Source organism: Neophocaena asiaeorientalis, unplaced genomic scaffold (genome assembly GCF_003031525.2).
Source record: "Neophocaena asiaeorientalis asiaeorientalis breed wild unplaced genomic scaffold, Neophocaena_asiaeorientalis_V1.1 scaffold400, whole genome shotgun sequence".
NCBI lineage: Eukaryota > Metazoa > Chordata > Mammalia > Artiodactyla > Phocoenidae > Neophocaena > Neophocaena asiaeorientalis.
The window spans coordinates 4,030,767-4,048,065 of NW_020175089.1; the positions used below are offsets into that span (position 1 = coordinate 4,030,767).

A 17,299-nucleotide genomic window follows, 5' to 3' on the forward strand; every position below is an offset into this window, starting at 1 on the left:
CTAAACAGGTATAAAAGAGCCAGGTAGTGGCTGTGGGCCAAGGTCTTTGTTGACAGGACAGTACCCAACTATCTTGTTGCAATGTGAAAGCAGCCAAAGGCAAAAAAAAAAAAAAAAAAAAAAGGTATAAAAGAACACTTTCAGTAAGTAAAATGAAACATTATAAAATATAAGTATTTTGGCATAGTTTAAAGGGCAGCACTTTTTGATTCTTAGTATTGTCTTACAAATCAACTTTTTAGGTTTGATGAAATTGGTAGCTCTTTCATAGAATAGAGGCACAGGGAAAGTCTAGGAGGGACACAGGCATTAGGTAGCAGCAGGTACTGTGTACTGTGTGCTGGGTGCCTTCTCAAACTTCATTTGAAATAACCTATGGTACTTAAATTTCCACTTCATTGATGAAAAAACAGGTCAAAGAAGGCATTTTGAGCTTCCCATTTGAATCTTTCCCACTACAGACATTTTGATCTAATGGTACAGTTGAGAGCTTGGAATGTATACACCACAAAAGCTGCAGCCAATTTGAAATTGGTTTAAAGGTTCACATTTGCAGCACTTAAATTTCTTTGGAAATCAGCAATTTCCTTGGTTTCCTCCATGTAGGGTTGATCTCATATGAAAGAAAAATTAACAGCAAAAATGAACTATAACAATTGTGTCACTTATATGATGAATAAGTGGCACCTCCTATAACTTGGGAATTGCTCATGGACTCATGTAGAAGGAATGAAAGGCGTGGACCTTACCTTTGAGGAACAGGGCCACCGGTGAGGTGAATGAAACACAAAATTGATAGCCTTTTGAGTCTGTAAAAAGATTCTGACAGTACAGCAATTGTGAAGTATCTCAGGAGAATATTCATAATATTTTCATGGGTTGATCAAGAGATAAGTACAAATGAACTGATCAGTCTTTTATCCAAGTCATAATGAGTATTTCTGGGAAAAGACTCAGCACAAAACAAAGCTGTTTAAAATCACCAAAGTAAAATGTGCTTTAGTGTAAATATTGTTGGAAGAACCAATACTTTGTGACAAAAATATAGGCTTGCAAAACTAGACTTGGTAAAATAAGGGCCACAAAAGTAAACTCACAATGGTAGAAGCTATAGCTGGTTAAAAACAAAAAAGAAAATGATACCAACATAAACCATTTTTTTTGCAGTAAAATTTATATGAAAAAAACTGAACCCAGGGCTTCCCTGGTGGCGTGGTGGTTCAGAGTCTGCCTGCCGATGCATGGGACACGGGTTCATGCCCCGGTCCGGGAAGATTCCACGTGCCGCGGAGCGGCTGGGCCCGTGAGCCATGGCCGCTGAGCCAGTGCGTCCGGAGCCTGTGCTCCGCAACGGGAGAGGCCACAACAGTGAGAGGCCCGTGTACCGCAAAAAACACCCCCAAAACAAAAACTGAACCCAATTAAAATAATTTCAATAAAATAAAAATGGAACTAGCAACACCTTAACTCTACCTTCTAGAAAATTTAAGTAAGAAAGTAAATGGCCTTAATAGAGTTTTCTCCAGAATAAAGCCTCAAAATTCATCAATAGTGGTAAAAATTTTTCCAAAGACTTATATTTAATCACAGATAGTGAGGGGTAGGATTTACGTTCAAGTCTGGGACCTAAGTTTAGAGGTTTTTCCACCAATGCCACTGCCACCTTTAAAACATGAAGGTATAAAGTGAGATCATGCAGCTGATTTTAGACAAACGAGATAACATGTTTCATTATTTAATCAAATAAGATAATGTAAAATATTTTTAAATGAGGTAAGATCCAATTTAATCTCATTAAACATTTCTCGGAATAGTTATAACATTCCACAGAGGTAGGAAGAAGGAATTTATTGTTTATATTTTACTCCAATATCTCAACCAAACAGGGTACACATGATATAATCTAAAATATATTGCATTATTAAAGAGTTTTTAAGCAAGGCTGTGTAAAGTGGCAGCTCCAGGAGTCCCTTCTTCCCCTGCATGGGTCCAGGTTTCTCTGTTCTCATTTTTTCAATTATCCAATGCTGCTGGCTTGTTTTATATCTTCTAGAAATTCCTCAGTTTCTGGCCTTCTGATAGCAACTTTCAAGTATGTGTAATTCTTCTCCTATTTCAATAGGATTTGGGGAAGGAGCATGGATTAGATCATCAACTTGGACTATAAACATTAGGCAAATAATAGCTTGATTAAATGGTGATTATAGGAAAATAAAGATCTACTATAAACATTTAAAAGAAGCAAACTCATATGAAAGAAATTCGTCACTTAAGTGTGACTAACAGCAGAGGAATGAAATCAACTCCAAGCTCTTATGAAATGTACAACAGCATACTTTATAGTACATAATTGGGAGGATTTTTTTTTTTTTTGTGGTACGCGGGCCTCTCACTGTTGTGGCCTCTCCCGTTGCGGAGCACAGGTTCTGGACGCGCAAGCTCAGTGGCCATGGCTCACGGGCCCAGCCGCTCCGCGGCATGTGGGATCTTCCCGGACCGGGGCACGAACCTGTGTCCCCTGCATCGGCAGGCGGACTCTCAACCACTGCGCCACGGAATTTTTAATTCCTTAAGAAATTTGGGATTAAAACGAGTGCCATCAAGAAACCATTGCATTCTGTGCCTCGCACAAAGCAGGCACTTAGTAATTATTTATTAACTGAATGGATAACAGACATGCTCTGGGATCTAATCCAAGCTCAAATATCAAATTCCGTCATGAACGATCCGATTTATAAAACTAGAAGCTGTCTAAAAGCTAGAGCTTATCTAACTCAAATGCCTTTTCAATAGTACCACAACTTGCTGCTCGAGCTATCTCTTAGAGTCCTTCAACATCTCTTTTTAAATTTTTAGTATCTCACTCGATTTAAATGAAATCTGATAACAATCTTCTATTACGGGTGAACCAGCGGTTAACCTTGATGCTGGAAAGTAAGTTTAATTTGGGTGAGTAGCAAATGCTGATTAATTTTTTTGGAACCGTCAAAGGAGAGAACAACTCTTGCCTTTTTTTTTTTTTTTACTTGGTAGGGCCAATTTTTTTCCCAGAAAATAAACGACTACAACTTTTGCAGAGAGGTTCTTTCTAGTTTCCAGAAAGCTTCCTTCAAACTTTACGTACAAATAACCTGGGGATCTTGTTAAACGCAATTCCAATAGACAGGTCTGAGAGGGTCCTGAGAGAGCAAATTCTGATAGCCTTCAGATGATACTGCCGGTCCGAACACCATACTTTGCTTAGCAGAGGTATAAACGCTCAACCATCTTAGGTCACCTAATTCTCCTGCTTAACGCTAAAGATTTGATCCAAGTGTGCTTGTTATTTTGTAACGAAAGAAAGTTTCCACAGAACGTCAGGCCTGTTAATTTCCCTCGTTTTCCAATGGGAAAAAAACGCAGTTCAGGATCGCAGCTGCACCTTCCAAACTAGGTTGTCCTAAGACGGCTTAGGGGACCAAGGTAGGCATCTATGAACCCAGGTCAGGTCTCTGCGGCGGCTCCCGGCCAAGAGAAAAACCCAGCGCCGGGTATCGCGGGGAGGCCCGGCCGCCCTCGGCCTCGGACGCAGGCCCTTTCCAGGAACGCGCGGGACCGCCCCCCGCACGCGGCCGCCCATTGGCCCAACGGCGCCGGGCGTGACGTCAGTCCCCGCCCCGCCACTTCTCCGGCCCCGCCCCGCGGAGTGGCCTGGCGGTTTGGTCTGGAGCAGCTGAAACCGGTTTGAGCGGAGCCGTTTCCTGCCGCTGAGCGCCGCGGTTGGCCGCCTGGGGGAGCGCTGGCGAGGCGCGGACAGCGGGCGCCCGGCACCTTGGCCCGCGGCACTGCCTCTCGGGCGCGGCGTCGGTGGCGGCGCGGACCCGCGGACCCGGCAGGTGAGGCGGGAGGTCGGGGGGCCGGCCGCGCGGTGCGAGGGCCGTGGTGGCCGCTCACGTGGCGGCTGAGTTGTCAGGGCGACCCGGCTGGGGTACGCGGGCGGAGCGGGGGTCGAGGCATGGGCAGGGTTCCCCAGCCCGGGCGGGCTCTGCCCGTCGGGGAAACAGCGGCCTGGACGTTCGCCCCGGTAAGTCGGTGGGTGACACATGTTTACTGTATTTATCCTTTGCTGCCGCGATTCCGCTGGGCTGCTGGTGCTTCGTTCCCCTCCGAAAATTTTGCAGCGTTTTCGATATACGAGAATGCATAAACCGTAGGACCACCATGAGTATTCAAAGAAACAGGTCTCGCTCACCACCACTCTCTGGCTTTATCCATAAGTAATTCATAGTGTTTTGACAACTGCTTATTTTCTGGAATTGCCTAACCAAGTAGTCTAGGGTGTGCTTGTATAATTCAGTTATTCCAAGAAACCGAAGTGCCTTAGTCTCGTAGGAAAAGGTTCCAGGGACAGTCATCAGTGCCCTTGATACAATTTTAAGACAGTTTCCCCTTCTTATAAAGCTCTTCTTTTTCCAAAGCTCTTCAAATTGCCTTGATGACTTCTGGGAGAAAGCCTTCATCAGTTAGGTGCTTCATCGGCCCCCTCTTATCCCACTGCCCGGTTAGAAGGAAATTAGGCGTGAATTCAGCCACGAATTGTAGAGAAATCTTTCACCATTGAGGCAGCTGCCTAGTCTGTAACACATAGAGGAACTGATAGAACGAAGCAGGATGTTTGGACTTGATGTTTTCTTCATACTCTTCTTTAGCCCTTCCTATTTCTGCCCAGTTCCTATCCACTGCTACCCCCCTACCCCCTTGTGTGTCTTGCTACGTTTCTGACAGTTGTGACTTAGCTAAGAAATAAATACAAATTATCAGTCCTTTTTCCAGCTCCTAACATTCTGGATACAAATAACACAAGATAAAACAAACAGGTAAAACTACACGATGGTTCAGTGGTTCTCAACTTCGTTAGGGAGAACCAATATTCTAGACAAAATAAGATTAGGAAAGTTGGACTCCAATAATGACCACAAAGGAAATCTCAGTGTCAGAGTGAGTAAAATTTGATATGTACAAAAAGTAAGTTGATGAATCAAATCTTTGTGTATAACTTAACCAGGAAAAATAAACGAAATGCATATGAAAATAATATCAAGATGAAATGGAAAAAATTTGGAATAGTTTTATGGCATTGTTTAGAAAGGTGATTAAAGAATTAACCGGCTTAGTGAAATCTCCAGAACTGCTTTCTTAATAAAAATCCATTCATGTCTGTGTACCTTTGATTAAAATACTGGCTCAAAATATACTGGGGTCTGAATAGTGGGGTCATAATGATCCTCCAACAGGATGAGCAGGAATTAACTCAGGAAAATACAGGCATTTCACATATTGTTTTCCTATAGTCAGTTAGGCTGTTGGAGCCTAGGAAAGAGCAAGGAGAATTGGAAACAGCTTTTTTCTTTGAAAAAGTATTTGAAGGAAAACGGTGAAATTTTTTGGCTAGAAAAAAACACATTTTAGCTGAAAATATCTGTGACTTCAGTTTAGCTCTAAAGTAAATGTTCCTGTACCTTTGTTTGCTTAAATCTCCCTTTTGTTCCCCAAGCTGGCAAACCAGTAAAGGAATGTGTTGGGATAGTTTACTTGACAAAAAGAATAGAATAAAACTTATTTCAGGTAGTGTAAACTCTGAAATATTTTTTAAATGTAAATTACAATGTCATTTTGCAAATTATGTGAGTCCTTAAAAAAGTTAAAGTAGTGTAAAATGCTATTTAAAGTCCCAGATGAGAATGCTGTTTAATGCTTATCTTCAAAAAGCACAAAGTGGAGGTTATGTTTAAGAACCAGACCAAACCAAAAACCTATCTCAGAAAGTCTGTACGTGAGGTTATAGGTGAATTGGTTAAATTACATAGGCAGTCAGCTCATGTATGTAAAAATGACTAGCATTTTTCATCTTATTCTTGTATGTATATCTAGAAGACCTCCCCTGTCCAAGTTGAGATTTTCTTTGCTTGTTTGGAAGAAGAGGAAGTGTTGGTTGTATAAATTTTTCATTCCACAACAGAACAGTATTTTACTTTGGTGGTAGCAGGGTGCCAAAATTATATGCTTCAATTCTGCACCAGAATTTTGGCCTCTGTCCACGATCAAGTAAACTGCTGTAGGAGCAGCTCTGCGCTCTTATTTGGTACGGTATTAAATTTGGGCAATGGGGGGAATGGAAATTAACCAGATTATATGACTTAAGGCAATCCAAGTTGGAGATGATGCTTTGTTGATGACTGGAGAGGTTGGGGGGAGGGCGGTAATTTTGTGCTTGTGTATGTAGCTTTGGTGTAGTAAATACTGGATACTGCAGCTGGTTCCAGTCAAGTTACTATAGCCACTTTTACAAGCAACCTTAAGAATGAGAAGCTCAATTTTAATCAGTTGATTTCCTTTTCATTAAATTTACATGTTTCACATTTAACGCAGTAGAAATTTAGAGATAATTTTGTACTAGGTGTTGATTTTAATACATAGAAATAATTACATCTGATTTCCCTAAAATTGGTTAAAATAGTTACTTAAAATTGATCAACAAATAACTGAACACCAGCTTTTAATGATGTAGATGAGATTGTTCTTAGTAACTGGCAGTAAACACTGGGTGAAAGTACAGGTTATATGTTGAGATGGTGGTTGGTTATTAAGCAATTTGCTGGATGATAGGGCTTTTTGCTATGTCTCAAAATTAATTCAGTAACTTAAAAAACCAAGCCTTTTTGCTAGCCTTAAGGTTTCTTCTTGATATGATTGATACAGATAAATTAAATGTAAGATATAGATAAATGTAAGATTGCAGTGCTTCAATGAATCATTTTATTTATTAGGAAAGGAAATAGTCTTATTATCTTAGGGTTATACTCAGATTCATATCAGATGTCATATTAAAAGACAACTATTAAGATATTTGGGTTAAATAGGTAAAAGGTGAGGTAACAATCTAGAGCTAATTTTAGATTTGGAACATTCTTTGGCCATGCTACAACTGGATGTATATGCTTTAAATAGATCATGTTTACTCTTAGACACAGAAAGTAGATTAAGGTATCAAGGACAGGTGTTTTTTCCTCCAGTGTGGAATCTTGGGTTTTCTAACTGAAATGGTAGAGTGGCCAGATACGGAATTCTTTAGCCAAGTGACATGAAACCACATTGACTGGTGTTCTTGCTTAGTATATATACTGTATTTACATTTTGTAATTGATGTAGGTGGGATGATGCATAGTTTATAGCTAACATTGGCTATAAACTATGATCCTCGTTGCAGACCCCCTGTGGTTAGATATTAGAGATTCCTCATCCTCAGCCCACTTGATATTTGGAGCTGGACAATTATTTGTGGAGAGCTGTTCTGTGCATTGTACGGTGTTGAGCATCACTCCTGGCTTCTACCCACTAAATGCCAGGAGCATCACCCACAGTTGTGGCAACCAAAAATGTCTCCTGACATTGCCAAATGTCCTTTAGAGGACAAAATTGCCTCCAGTGGCAACTGCTGCTATCGATCTATCTGCCTTGACTTGGAAGCGTGGTTAACTGTGGGTATTAGTGTTCAGTAAATGACCATTGCAGAGTTGTGCATGTGTTCACAGGGAGGGGAACATAGCGAAAATGGAAGAAAGAATAGCTAGGAAAGGTACTTGAGGATTTTTTTTTTTGAATAAAATAATGTGTAAATGAAGATAAGCAATTTCAGTTGGTAAATTAAAGGAAATGATGTAAAGACATCATTGGAATTATTTTAGGAACATTGATGGATTGGGGGTATGAAAGTTTTTTTGGAGGTGTTGGAGAAGTTATGTACAATATGATGTGACCTTGTGTGGAGTATATATTCTTTCTATATTTAAATTCTATAAACTGCATGAGAATTGATGTACATTAATTTTTTTAAAAAATTTCCTATCTTGGGACTTCCCTGGTGGGCTAGTGGTTAGGACTCCGTGCTTCCACTGCAGAGGGCATGGGGTTCCATCCCTGGTCGGAGAACTAAGTTCCCGTGTGCCGTGGCCAAAAATAAATAAATAAAAAAATAAATAAAACTAAAAACAATTTTAAATTTCCAGTCTTTTCTTAAGTACTTAAATTAAGGGATAATAAGGTGAATAGGTTGGTTAGGCTGGGAAAAACAGTGAAGAAATGAAAAGTAAGCTGGAGAGAAAATGTGGGTAAGGAATAAAGGACATCAAAGACTTCGGGGTTTAGATTTCTATAAGTAATGGAAGTGATTCCAAGCCAGGGATGTGAGGGATATTCTAATTGACATAAAATGTATTGTTGGGAAGTGATTGAGAAACCAAAATATAAGTAGGAGACTTAGGGTTTTTAATGAAGTTTAAACTTAGAAAGAAAGGCATGTATATAAGATCAATTAAAATCTACAGGATTTGGTAATGTTGACTTGGCCAAAAATTCGTTCGGTTAATGAATATGTTGTTCAATAAAGTTCTTGGTGAAAATGAAAAATGGCAGACTTCCTGCTGGCGCAGTGGTTAAGAATCCACCTGCCAATGTGGGGGACATGGGTTCGAGCCCTGGTCCGGGAAGATCCCACATGCCGCAGAGCAACTAAGCCTGTGTGCTACAACTACTGAGCCTGTGCTCTAGAGCCTCTGAGCCACAACTACTGAAGCCCGCATGCCTAGAGCCCGTGCTTCGCAACAAGAGAAGCCACCGCAGTGGGAAGCCTGCACACTGCAGCGAAGAGTAGCCCCCGCTCCCAGCAACTCCCAGAGAAAGCTCGCCCGCAGCAATGAAGACCCAATGCAGCCAAAAATAAATATATTTTAAAAATGTCTACTTAAAACGAACGAACTTTTTGGCCAACCCAATAGATTGCAGAGTTGACTAAATTCAAGTCTGCAGAACTACAGTAATGATGGGCCTGTGGTTAATAAAGAGAAACTTGAAAAGAGTGATTTGTGAGGGGGAAGGGGTTTTAGTTATTGTATTTTTTAAGCCATTGGTTAGGTCACTTAGAAGCAGGTTCTCAAACTTGTTTCAGAACTTAACTAGTTTGTTTCAGTGGGTGGTACTTAAGTTCTTTGGTTGTTTTCTTGTTATTAAAATTGGAACCTTCTTAATTAAAGTAGAAATGCTCTCTTGAGCCAAGTTTTTTTCTGTCTCTAGTTGTTGGTTGTGTGTGTTTCCCTCCACTATAAACATGAGCCTGGTCAGGAAAGATAGGTTGAGTTCAGAACAGCTGCTTATTAGAGGAAAAGGTATATGACAAGATAATCTTGAATTCTTAAAAAAAGTTTGGACACACTTGTTTTGCAGATTTTTCTAGTCCATACATTCTTACAGAATAGGTTTGTAACACTAGGTCCTAAAACTTGCTAGGTACTTCCTAAATAATTCTATATATAAGGTATCTGAAATCTTTTGCTCACAGTTGAGATTCATTTTTGTTTTTGTGTGTTTTAACTTGTTTCTTGGTGGTAGCTATCTAGAGCTGATATTCATGTACTATAAATGACATCTTTTTCTTTCTAGCACAACGTCCTAAAATAAATCCATCAGAATGACACCTTCTCAGGTTACCTTTGAAATAAGAGGAGCTCTTTTACCAGGTATTGTAAAACTTTACTTTTAAACATTAAAAAAAAAATAAGTGAGTGTTTTTCTTATCTGGATTATCTTAAATATAGAGTTGTTACTAGAATGAGCCTAATTATTAGATGAAAGTATCTTTAGGACATGCCTGATAACAGAAATGTGCTCGGAGTATAACAAATTCAAGAAAAAAAACTTCCCAAATAGTAAGTGTCTTAGTCTCATGTTTTCCAGGAAAGCTGTGAATTTTGAACAGGACAGATAATTGAACTGTAATTTGTTTGTTTGTTTGTTTTTCGGCTGTACTCCGCAGCTTGTGGTATCTTATTGTTTGTTTTCAGCTGTACTCCGCAGCTTGTGGTATCTTAGTTCCCTGACTAGGGATTGAACCTGGGCCCTTGGCAGTGAGAGCGTGGAGTCCTAACCATTGGACCGCCAGGGAATTCTCTGAGCTATGATTTTTAAGTCATGAAAATGAAGGAAATTTTTCTAGTGTTGAGGAGTTGGTGAAATATTTGGTGAAGGTAAATTTGTTCCTTACTTGTACATCTATTTTTTTAAGCTTTATTGTATTTTTTAACTGTCTACTGAAGCAGTGTGAAATAATTTTAGTGTAAGGTAACATGTCAAAACAGTATCACACCTTGCTACTTACCTGGTTAAGACTCCTCCCTTCTGCTGCAGGGGACACGGGTTCGATCCCTGGTTGGGGAACGAAGATCCCACATGCCGCACAGTGCGGCCCAAAAAACAAAAACAAAAAAAAAACCAGTATCACACCTGGGTTAAAAATTCCTTGTTTAATACACTCTGGCTATGCTGGCCAGTTCCTCAAATCTTTTGCATTCCTTTCCTCCTTTGGGGCTTTCTCAAATTGTTTCCTTTGTTTAGATCTGTGCCCCCACCCGCCTAACTCTCCTTATCCCAGCTTCCTGTATTCAACTAGGTTAAGGTCCCTGTGAAATTCAAGGTTCTTTTTTGTAGTACCTCTTATGAGTTTTATGGAGTCATATGAGTAATTTTTCTTGTGGACAGATTGTAAGCTCTATGAAAAATAATGTGACTTTATCTTATTCATGCTGAATTCCTGTACCTAGCACAGTACCTGGCTCAGAGCAGGGGTAAGTATGTGTTCGAACAATGAATAAATGATTCATTCTGTATGTCAGGCATCTTTGATACAGCATCCATCACAGCACCTGACGGTGTGTGTTTGTCCAAGTTCAGATTCTTAGCCAGGATGATTTTGTACAGCTCCACCTCTAGGCAAGATTCTGCAGATTGAAGATTGCTAGTCAGTTGATGGGGTTGCTCCCTTATGTCTAGTACTCACCTCTTGTCCTGTGTGTAACCTCTTCTGTGGAGAGAAGACTGCAGACCTATATCATACTTTTGTGCATAGGCAGTTTAAGCTAGAAGGAGCTGGCCACATCAGGCAAATGTGGTGACCACAGAGTTAGCCACAGAAGGATCAGCTTGACAAGGTGGAACGCCTTCTCAAGGACTAGTGGCAGATGTGAATGTAGGTGGGAAGGAAGGGAGGTAGAGGGACAGGGAGGGGATGTTGGGGTGTATTCTCACCTCCCCCCCAGATCTCAGGTCACCTTGATTTCCTCCCCAAAGCAAGGAGGAAGTGTTCTCTGCTGAAAGTGGAAAGACTGCAGAGAGAAGTGAAGTAAGAGGGAACAAGTAAAAAGAATATGTGGGGGTGCTGTTTGCAGATTCCTTTAGTTAGCATTCAGGTCTTTATAATCTTCTATAAATGAAATCCAATTAAAGAAGTAGGTCTGTTCTGGTAAAAAGTTTCCGGTTTTTCCTCATAGAAACCATATTCAAAGGCAATCAGCAGAAAGACAGAGTAACATTGCAGGAGGGAATTGGTAAAATGCAGGAGCACTTATATAGAAGGAACGTAACCACAGATTGTCCAAGTTTCACTTTTTCCATGTGGGTTACATGTTCTTTCCAGAGCAGAGAGTAGCTGCTGTTTTGTATGGGGATAAGAAATAACTGACTCCATGAGGAAGGTTAATGAGACTCTCCTTTACAAAGGAAGTGTAACCGGCCTGAATCAGTGATTTGATGGTAATCTGGACTTTGAGCTAGGAGCCGCTGCATATGCTGTACATATGCAGAGCAACATATATGATCTTGAGAATAAATATTTGTGCCTTGTATTTAGCAAGTGTTTATCTTTTTTTTTTTTTTTTAATGCGAAGAGGTAGTGATAACCTAAGTTAATTGCAAAAAAAAAATCTGGTTACTTTAAAGGATTGGTGAGTATTTTAACATGAAATCTTTATACATAACCACTTTATGTTTTTACAGACATGTGTTTAGAACCCTGAAAACTCCTGAATGACTACCACATTTGGGATTTTAGTTAAGTTTTAGACAGTCCAAGCATATATAATGCCATGCAGGTGGCTAAAGCCAATTAGAACTCGAGTCTTACTATAGTAGTGCCCAGAGCTTGGAAACCAAGCTACTCTCAGAGTGCGGAGGAGTTTGTCCTGAAGTTTGTTCACTTGGGCTCAGTTCCTTGTTTTTTTCTTTATGGATTTTAATTATAGTAATTCAGAATGTGTTGATATATAAGTTAAAGATATCTGCATACTTATATTCAAGAAGCTGTAGACTTTTGCTAAATATATGGAATTTAGCAAATATAGGTGATGACTATATGTTGGTTTGTGTGTTGATGACAAGTGTTCAGATGAAGTGTGATGGTTTTTATTTTAGTAAGGAATATGAGATTTTTGTCTAGTTTTTCACTAGTCTTTGTTCTGGGGACTTTTTTTTCTTTGTTGTTGTTACATTGCTCATTTCCCATTGATAATTTTCTTGATCTTTAGCTTCTTGGTAGCTGCTGTTTGAGTTCCTGGAAAATATCAGGTACTGGTTCTGTAGGATACTTATATGCTCCTTTAAATTGGAAGCTGCCTTGAAGGCAAGGATTGCCATTTGATCACCTTGTCTTGGTGCTCATTATTGGCTCAGTAAGTAGTTGAAAAATGAAGAAAAGTCTGTCCCTGTACATCCTTCCTTTTCTCTGCTTTTGGTTCTATAGAGGTGGGTCAGGTTAATAACGTAGGTGCTAGTGTGAGTGGCACCTGGGTCGAAACCCATTTCTCCACTGAAGCTCTTCCATCTCCACTGAAAGGGACTCTGCATCCCATTAAATTAGTGCAGTTTCCTAAAACTAAAATGAGATGTTCCTACTTAACCCACTATAACTCGTTATGTTTCTTTAGGAGAGGTTTTTGCAATATGTGGAAGCTCTGATGCTTTGGGAAACTGGAATCCTCAAAATGCTGTGGCTCTTCTTCCAGAGAACGAGACAGGTGAAAGGTAAGCATGGACATGTCATAATACTGAATAATTGTGACATTCAGATTATAAACTTGGGGGTTTCTAAGATACCTTGGTATATTTTTCTTTTAATTTTTATCAAACTTATCACATATGTATAAAGAGTGAAGTCATTTTACAGAGTTTGCTGTGAAAAAACAAGTTCCTCTGTTTCTCAATTTCCACCTCGCAAAAAGTCATTTTCAGCTCTTGGCTGTTGGCTGGTTCTTTTGATGCTTAATACCATATTTCTAAACAGGCTTATATTGTTATTTCTTATTTTTAAAAAATTAAGGCATTTTTTTGCTTCTCAGTACTATTCTTGATAAAAGATCTAATTTTTGCTTTAGCTTATGAAATAATTTTTTTGAGACATATATTCTTTTAAAAGTAGCAGAGGGTGGAACACATCCTTAGAAATTTTAGCTAATGTAGTGAAATAAGTTTACTACTGACATTAAATACAGCACTAAACTTAGCATGGGTGTGTTGGTGCATTGGAGTGGGGAAAGGAGGATCTGGGTGCCAGTTTCAGTTCCGCAGTTAGCTGTGATCTTGGGCAGATCTCATATCTCTAAGCCTTGGTTCCTTTATCTGCATGGTAAAGGGGTTAGGATAGAATCAGTGTTGTCAACAAAGGTGGTCCTTCTCTGTATGGATATTTTGAAGTGTTATGGATTGTCAAGATGTATGCGTGGGGGTAAAGGAAAGATGAGGAGATTCTAAATAGTATACAAATACATGCAGTGCCCCCAGGGAGAAACATCAGATTAGATGATTGTTAAGCAGTGCTACTAAAAATGTGGCCTGTGGACTCAGTGCTAGACAAAAAACATTTTTTTATCAGTGCACGATGTGAGAAATACAAAGATTGAGAGCAAGCATTTAGAAATGTTTATGACAGTTTGACATTGCTGGGATACCCATGCATGTCATGGACTTATCTCATTGAACTGGGTACATCATAGACCAGAAGTATTGGTCATGGGACAAGTAGAGTAACATAAGTAAACAGAAACTGGTCCTTCACAGCAGACAGTTTGAGGAGCACTGATGGCAAAGCAGAGGGAAATAACAAGGAAAGTAAAACAATACCATAATGTAAGCTCAGGAAAAAAAAACAAAAAACATACATAGAACACCCGTTTCTCTCTTTGTCATTAGTGTGACACATTTTCTCAGCCAATTCTCTTCTGTTTTTATAAGTTAAGTTCTGTTGACAAATGATATTGGGATCACAGAAAAACGAGATGTTTATTCTCTTCTAGTGCCTATTTTTTCCTTGATTTGTGGATTAGTCACTCCTGTCTGAAGTGAAACCTCATGTCTTTCTAAACTTGTTTACCTCTGCTCTGAACTCTTGAGCTGCCCTGTTACCTGTCTTAAGTCCATTCTAGCCAACCTGGTCAAAGTGATGTGAACAGAATGAGAACAGTTAACTTCTTAATTTTAAGGAAGCAGCCATTTTGACATCGCTGTACAATGAAGTATAATTGATTCATATATGGCAGATAAACAGTGCTTCACAAAGAGAAAGGAAGTAGATGACACAGTTGATAAAAGTAGTTGATACAAGATGATACAAAAGGTAAACAAATCTGTTTGCCTGTAAACAACAGTCTCATGGGGGTTTTTGGTTGGTTGGTTTGTTTTTGACAGCGTGCTGGATCTTAGTTCCCGGACCAGGGATTGAACCCTTCCCGCTGCAGTGAAAACTCAGAGTCCTAACCACTGGACCACCAGGAAATTCCCCAGTCTTGTGTTTTAGAACTGTGTTTCTTTGGGATTTCAGTGTACTCTGCATTTAAGTCCTCTGTTCCTCCTTTTCAGTCTCTTAAGTCTCTCTGTACCTACAGGTTTGTGGTGACAAGAGCTCTGTTGGAATTTTTTTCTTACAAACAATTTGAAGGTTGTGGTGTCATTTCCTAATAATGCAGAAAATGTGGGTCACTTATGATTTTATTTGCCCTTCTTGGAGATTTCATGGTATTTTTGTGGGGAGGATATTAGGGCAATTCAAAATCAGACAGGTGCACTAAACCTTCTCACTGCCCCTCGTTCCTGGTTTTTCTTGAGTTTCATCAGGTTACGTTCATTCTTGACGTCACTGAACAGTTCTGGTACATTTTTTTTTAAGTAATTTTATTTATTTATTTATTCATTCATTCATTCATGACTGTGTTGGGTCTTTGTTGCTACACTCAGGCTTTCTCTCTAGTTGCACTGAGCCAGGGCTACTCTTTGTTGTGGTGCGGTGGCTTCTCTTGTTGTGGAGCGTGGGCTGTAGGCCCATGGGCTCAGCAATTGTGGCTCACGGGCTCTAGAGCGCAGGCTCAGTAATTGTGGCGCACAGGCTTAGTTGCTCCGTGGCACGTGGGATCTTCCCGGACCAGGGATCGAACCCATGTTCCCTGCAGTGGCAGGCGGATTCTTAACCACTGTTCTACCAGGGAAGTCCCTCTGGTTCATTTATAACTTTGCTATAGTTGCTTAGGGAAGTAAAGTAAAAAGACTGATTTTATTGCTCTCACCATCTGATCTTTTCATTTGGTGGTTCTTAACCAGGGGAGCACATTGGAATCACTTTAAAAAATGATTTAAAAAGCACTTTAACTGGTTTAAAGCACTTTAAAAGGGGGCTTTTAAAAAAATGCCAAGACCCTGCTCCTGTAAGATTGATAAATAGTGCACGAGAGAGGGGCCCCAGCACATTTTTAAAGCTTCCCACTAATTCTACTGTGCACATCTGGGGCTAGTTTCACATACTCTGGCTGGTTTTATGGGTGAAATAATACTGGAAATTTGCCTTTTTCTTTTTGGGTAGCAGAGATGGGAAATAAATTTCATCTCAGAGTTGGTAGAATCTGCCTGGAGCCCTGTGTTGAAAAGGATTCTGAGGCTTATCAGGGAGAAGTAGTCAGGACACATGTTCCGAGCATTTAGGCTGTCCTTGTTGTGCAGCAGTGTTTCTCAACCAATCACATATGTCCAGTTTATCAAACTCCACGAGACAAAGCTCCACCTCAGACTTATGAAACCAGAGTTTCCCAGGGTGGAGCCAGGGCATATGTATTTTATTATTACCAGGTTAATCTGATTGTTGAAGCTAGGACCAGGGGTGACAGCTGGTTGTGGATATTTTGTTAGAAACCAAAATTGAGTCAGAGTGAGGATAATGCCCTAAGTCTGTCTTGGCAGAGCCAGGTGGGGAGCAGTGCTAGCCATCTGGTATCATGGAAGAATATTTGGAGCTGCCCTTTAGTCACTGAACTATTCATGCTGAATTAATGTTTGGGTAATGGTCTCTGACATGGGCTCTCAAACTTGTGTTCATCATCAGAGTCACCTGGACACTTGTTAAATTACAGAGTGCTTGGGCCCTCCCCCAGAGTTTCAAATTCAATAGGTCTAGATGCGGCGTGAGATTTTTTTTGTTTGTTTGGCTGTATTAGGTTTTCGTTGCTGCATGCAGGCTTTCTTTAGTTGCGTTGCGCAGGAGCTACTCTTCATGGCGGTGCGCAGGCTTCTTATTGCAGTGGCTTCTCTTGTTGTGGAGCACGGGCTCTAGGTGCGTGAGCTTCAGTAGTTGTGGCATGCAGGCTCAGTAGTTGTGGCACATGGGCTTAGTTGTTTTGCGGCATGTGGGATCTTCCCGGACCAGGGCTCGAACCCGTGTCCCCTGCATTGGTAGGTGGATTCTTAACCCCTACGCAACCAGGGAAGCCCTGGCCTGAGATTTTGCATTTCTAACAAGCTCCCAGTTGATACTGATGGTCCTGGGACCACACTTTGAATAACATTGGCCTATGATTTGAAGCTAAAAATCAGTTATAATCATGAATTGTAGTGAATTCTTTCACTGTTGAGTTCTAAGCTTTAGAATTAGCATTAGAATATGTAGAATGACATAGTTCAGAGGAAGACGTTGAGTAAGATACAAGTACAAGTAAGATACAGACACTGATTGCTTGGCTAGGGAAATAGCCAGAGGCTGGGCAGGACAGAATAAGGGACAGTTGGGAACAGGCATTTAAGTTTGTGACCTTGGCCTCAAAGCCTGTTAGCAGCCATGTAACATCCCTAGCTAAGTGGAAAGTGAGAGGAGATTCAGAGGTCTGCACTGCTTGCCTTTTCTGGTTGGAATACTACTTCTGCTTCTTTGTATGGCTCATCATTTAGGTCTCAGCTCAGACAGTTCTTTCTTGTTGAGATCTCCCTCCAAAACTTCTTGTCACCTCAGAAAGGTCAGCTAGCCCTTCCTATGTATGCTGTTTGCTTATATATTTGTCTATCCACATAAGCAAGCAATCTCCTTGAAGATGGAGCTCTTTCTGCCTTATTCATCACTGTGTTCCCAGTACCTGGTTCAGATTAGGCCTGGAGTAAAATTTTGTGTAGGAATAAATAAATGGTA

The 17,299-nt window shown here is 40.3% G+C and overlaps 1 protein-coding gene across 3 annotated transcripts in view; it reads left to right on the plus strand.

Annotated features, from left to right (window-relative positions):
* Nucleotides 1-3,737: 3,737 nt before the first annotated feature.
* The window catches only part of GPCPD1 (glycerophosphocholine phosphodiesterase 1), a 62,894-nt gene continuing 49,332 nt past the window's right edge, over nucleotides 3,738-17,299 (plus strand). For 2 of the 3 annotated variants that reach the window (XR_003005825.1, XM_024764231.1), the window contains exons 1-3: nucleotides 3,738-3,875; nucleotides 9,475-9,551; nucleotides 12,789-12,885. Coding sequence is in view for 2 of the 3 variants with exons in the window: in XM_024764231.1 (XP_024619999.1) it covers nucleotides 9,503-9,551; nucleotides 12,789-12,885 (146 nt within the window). In the remaining variant the exon portion in view is untranslated. Of the gene's footprint in view, nucleotides 3,876-9,474; nucleotides 9,552-12,788; nucleotides 12,886-17,299 lie in introns of those variants that run through there. The other variant, XM_024764232.1, reaches the window with a different exon arrangement.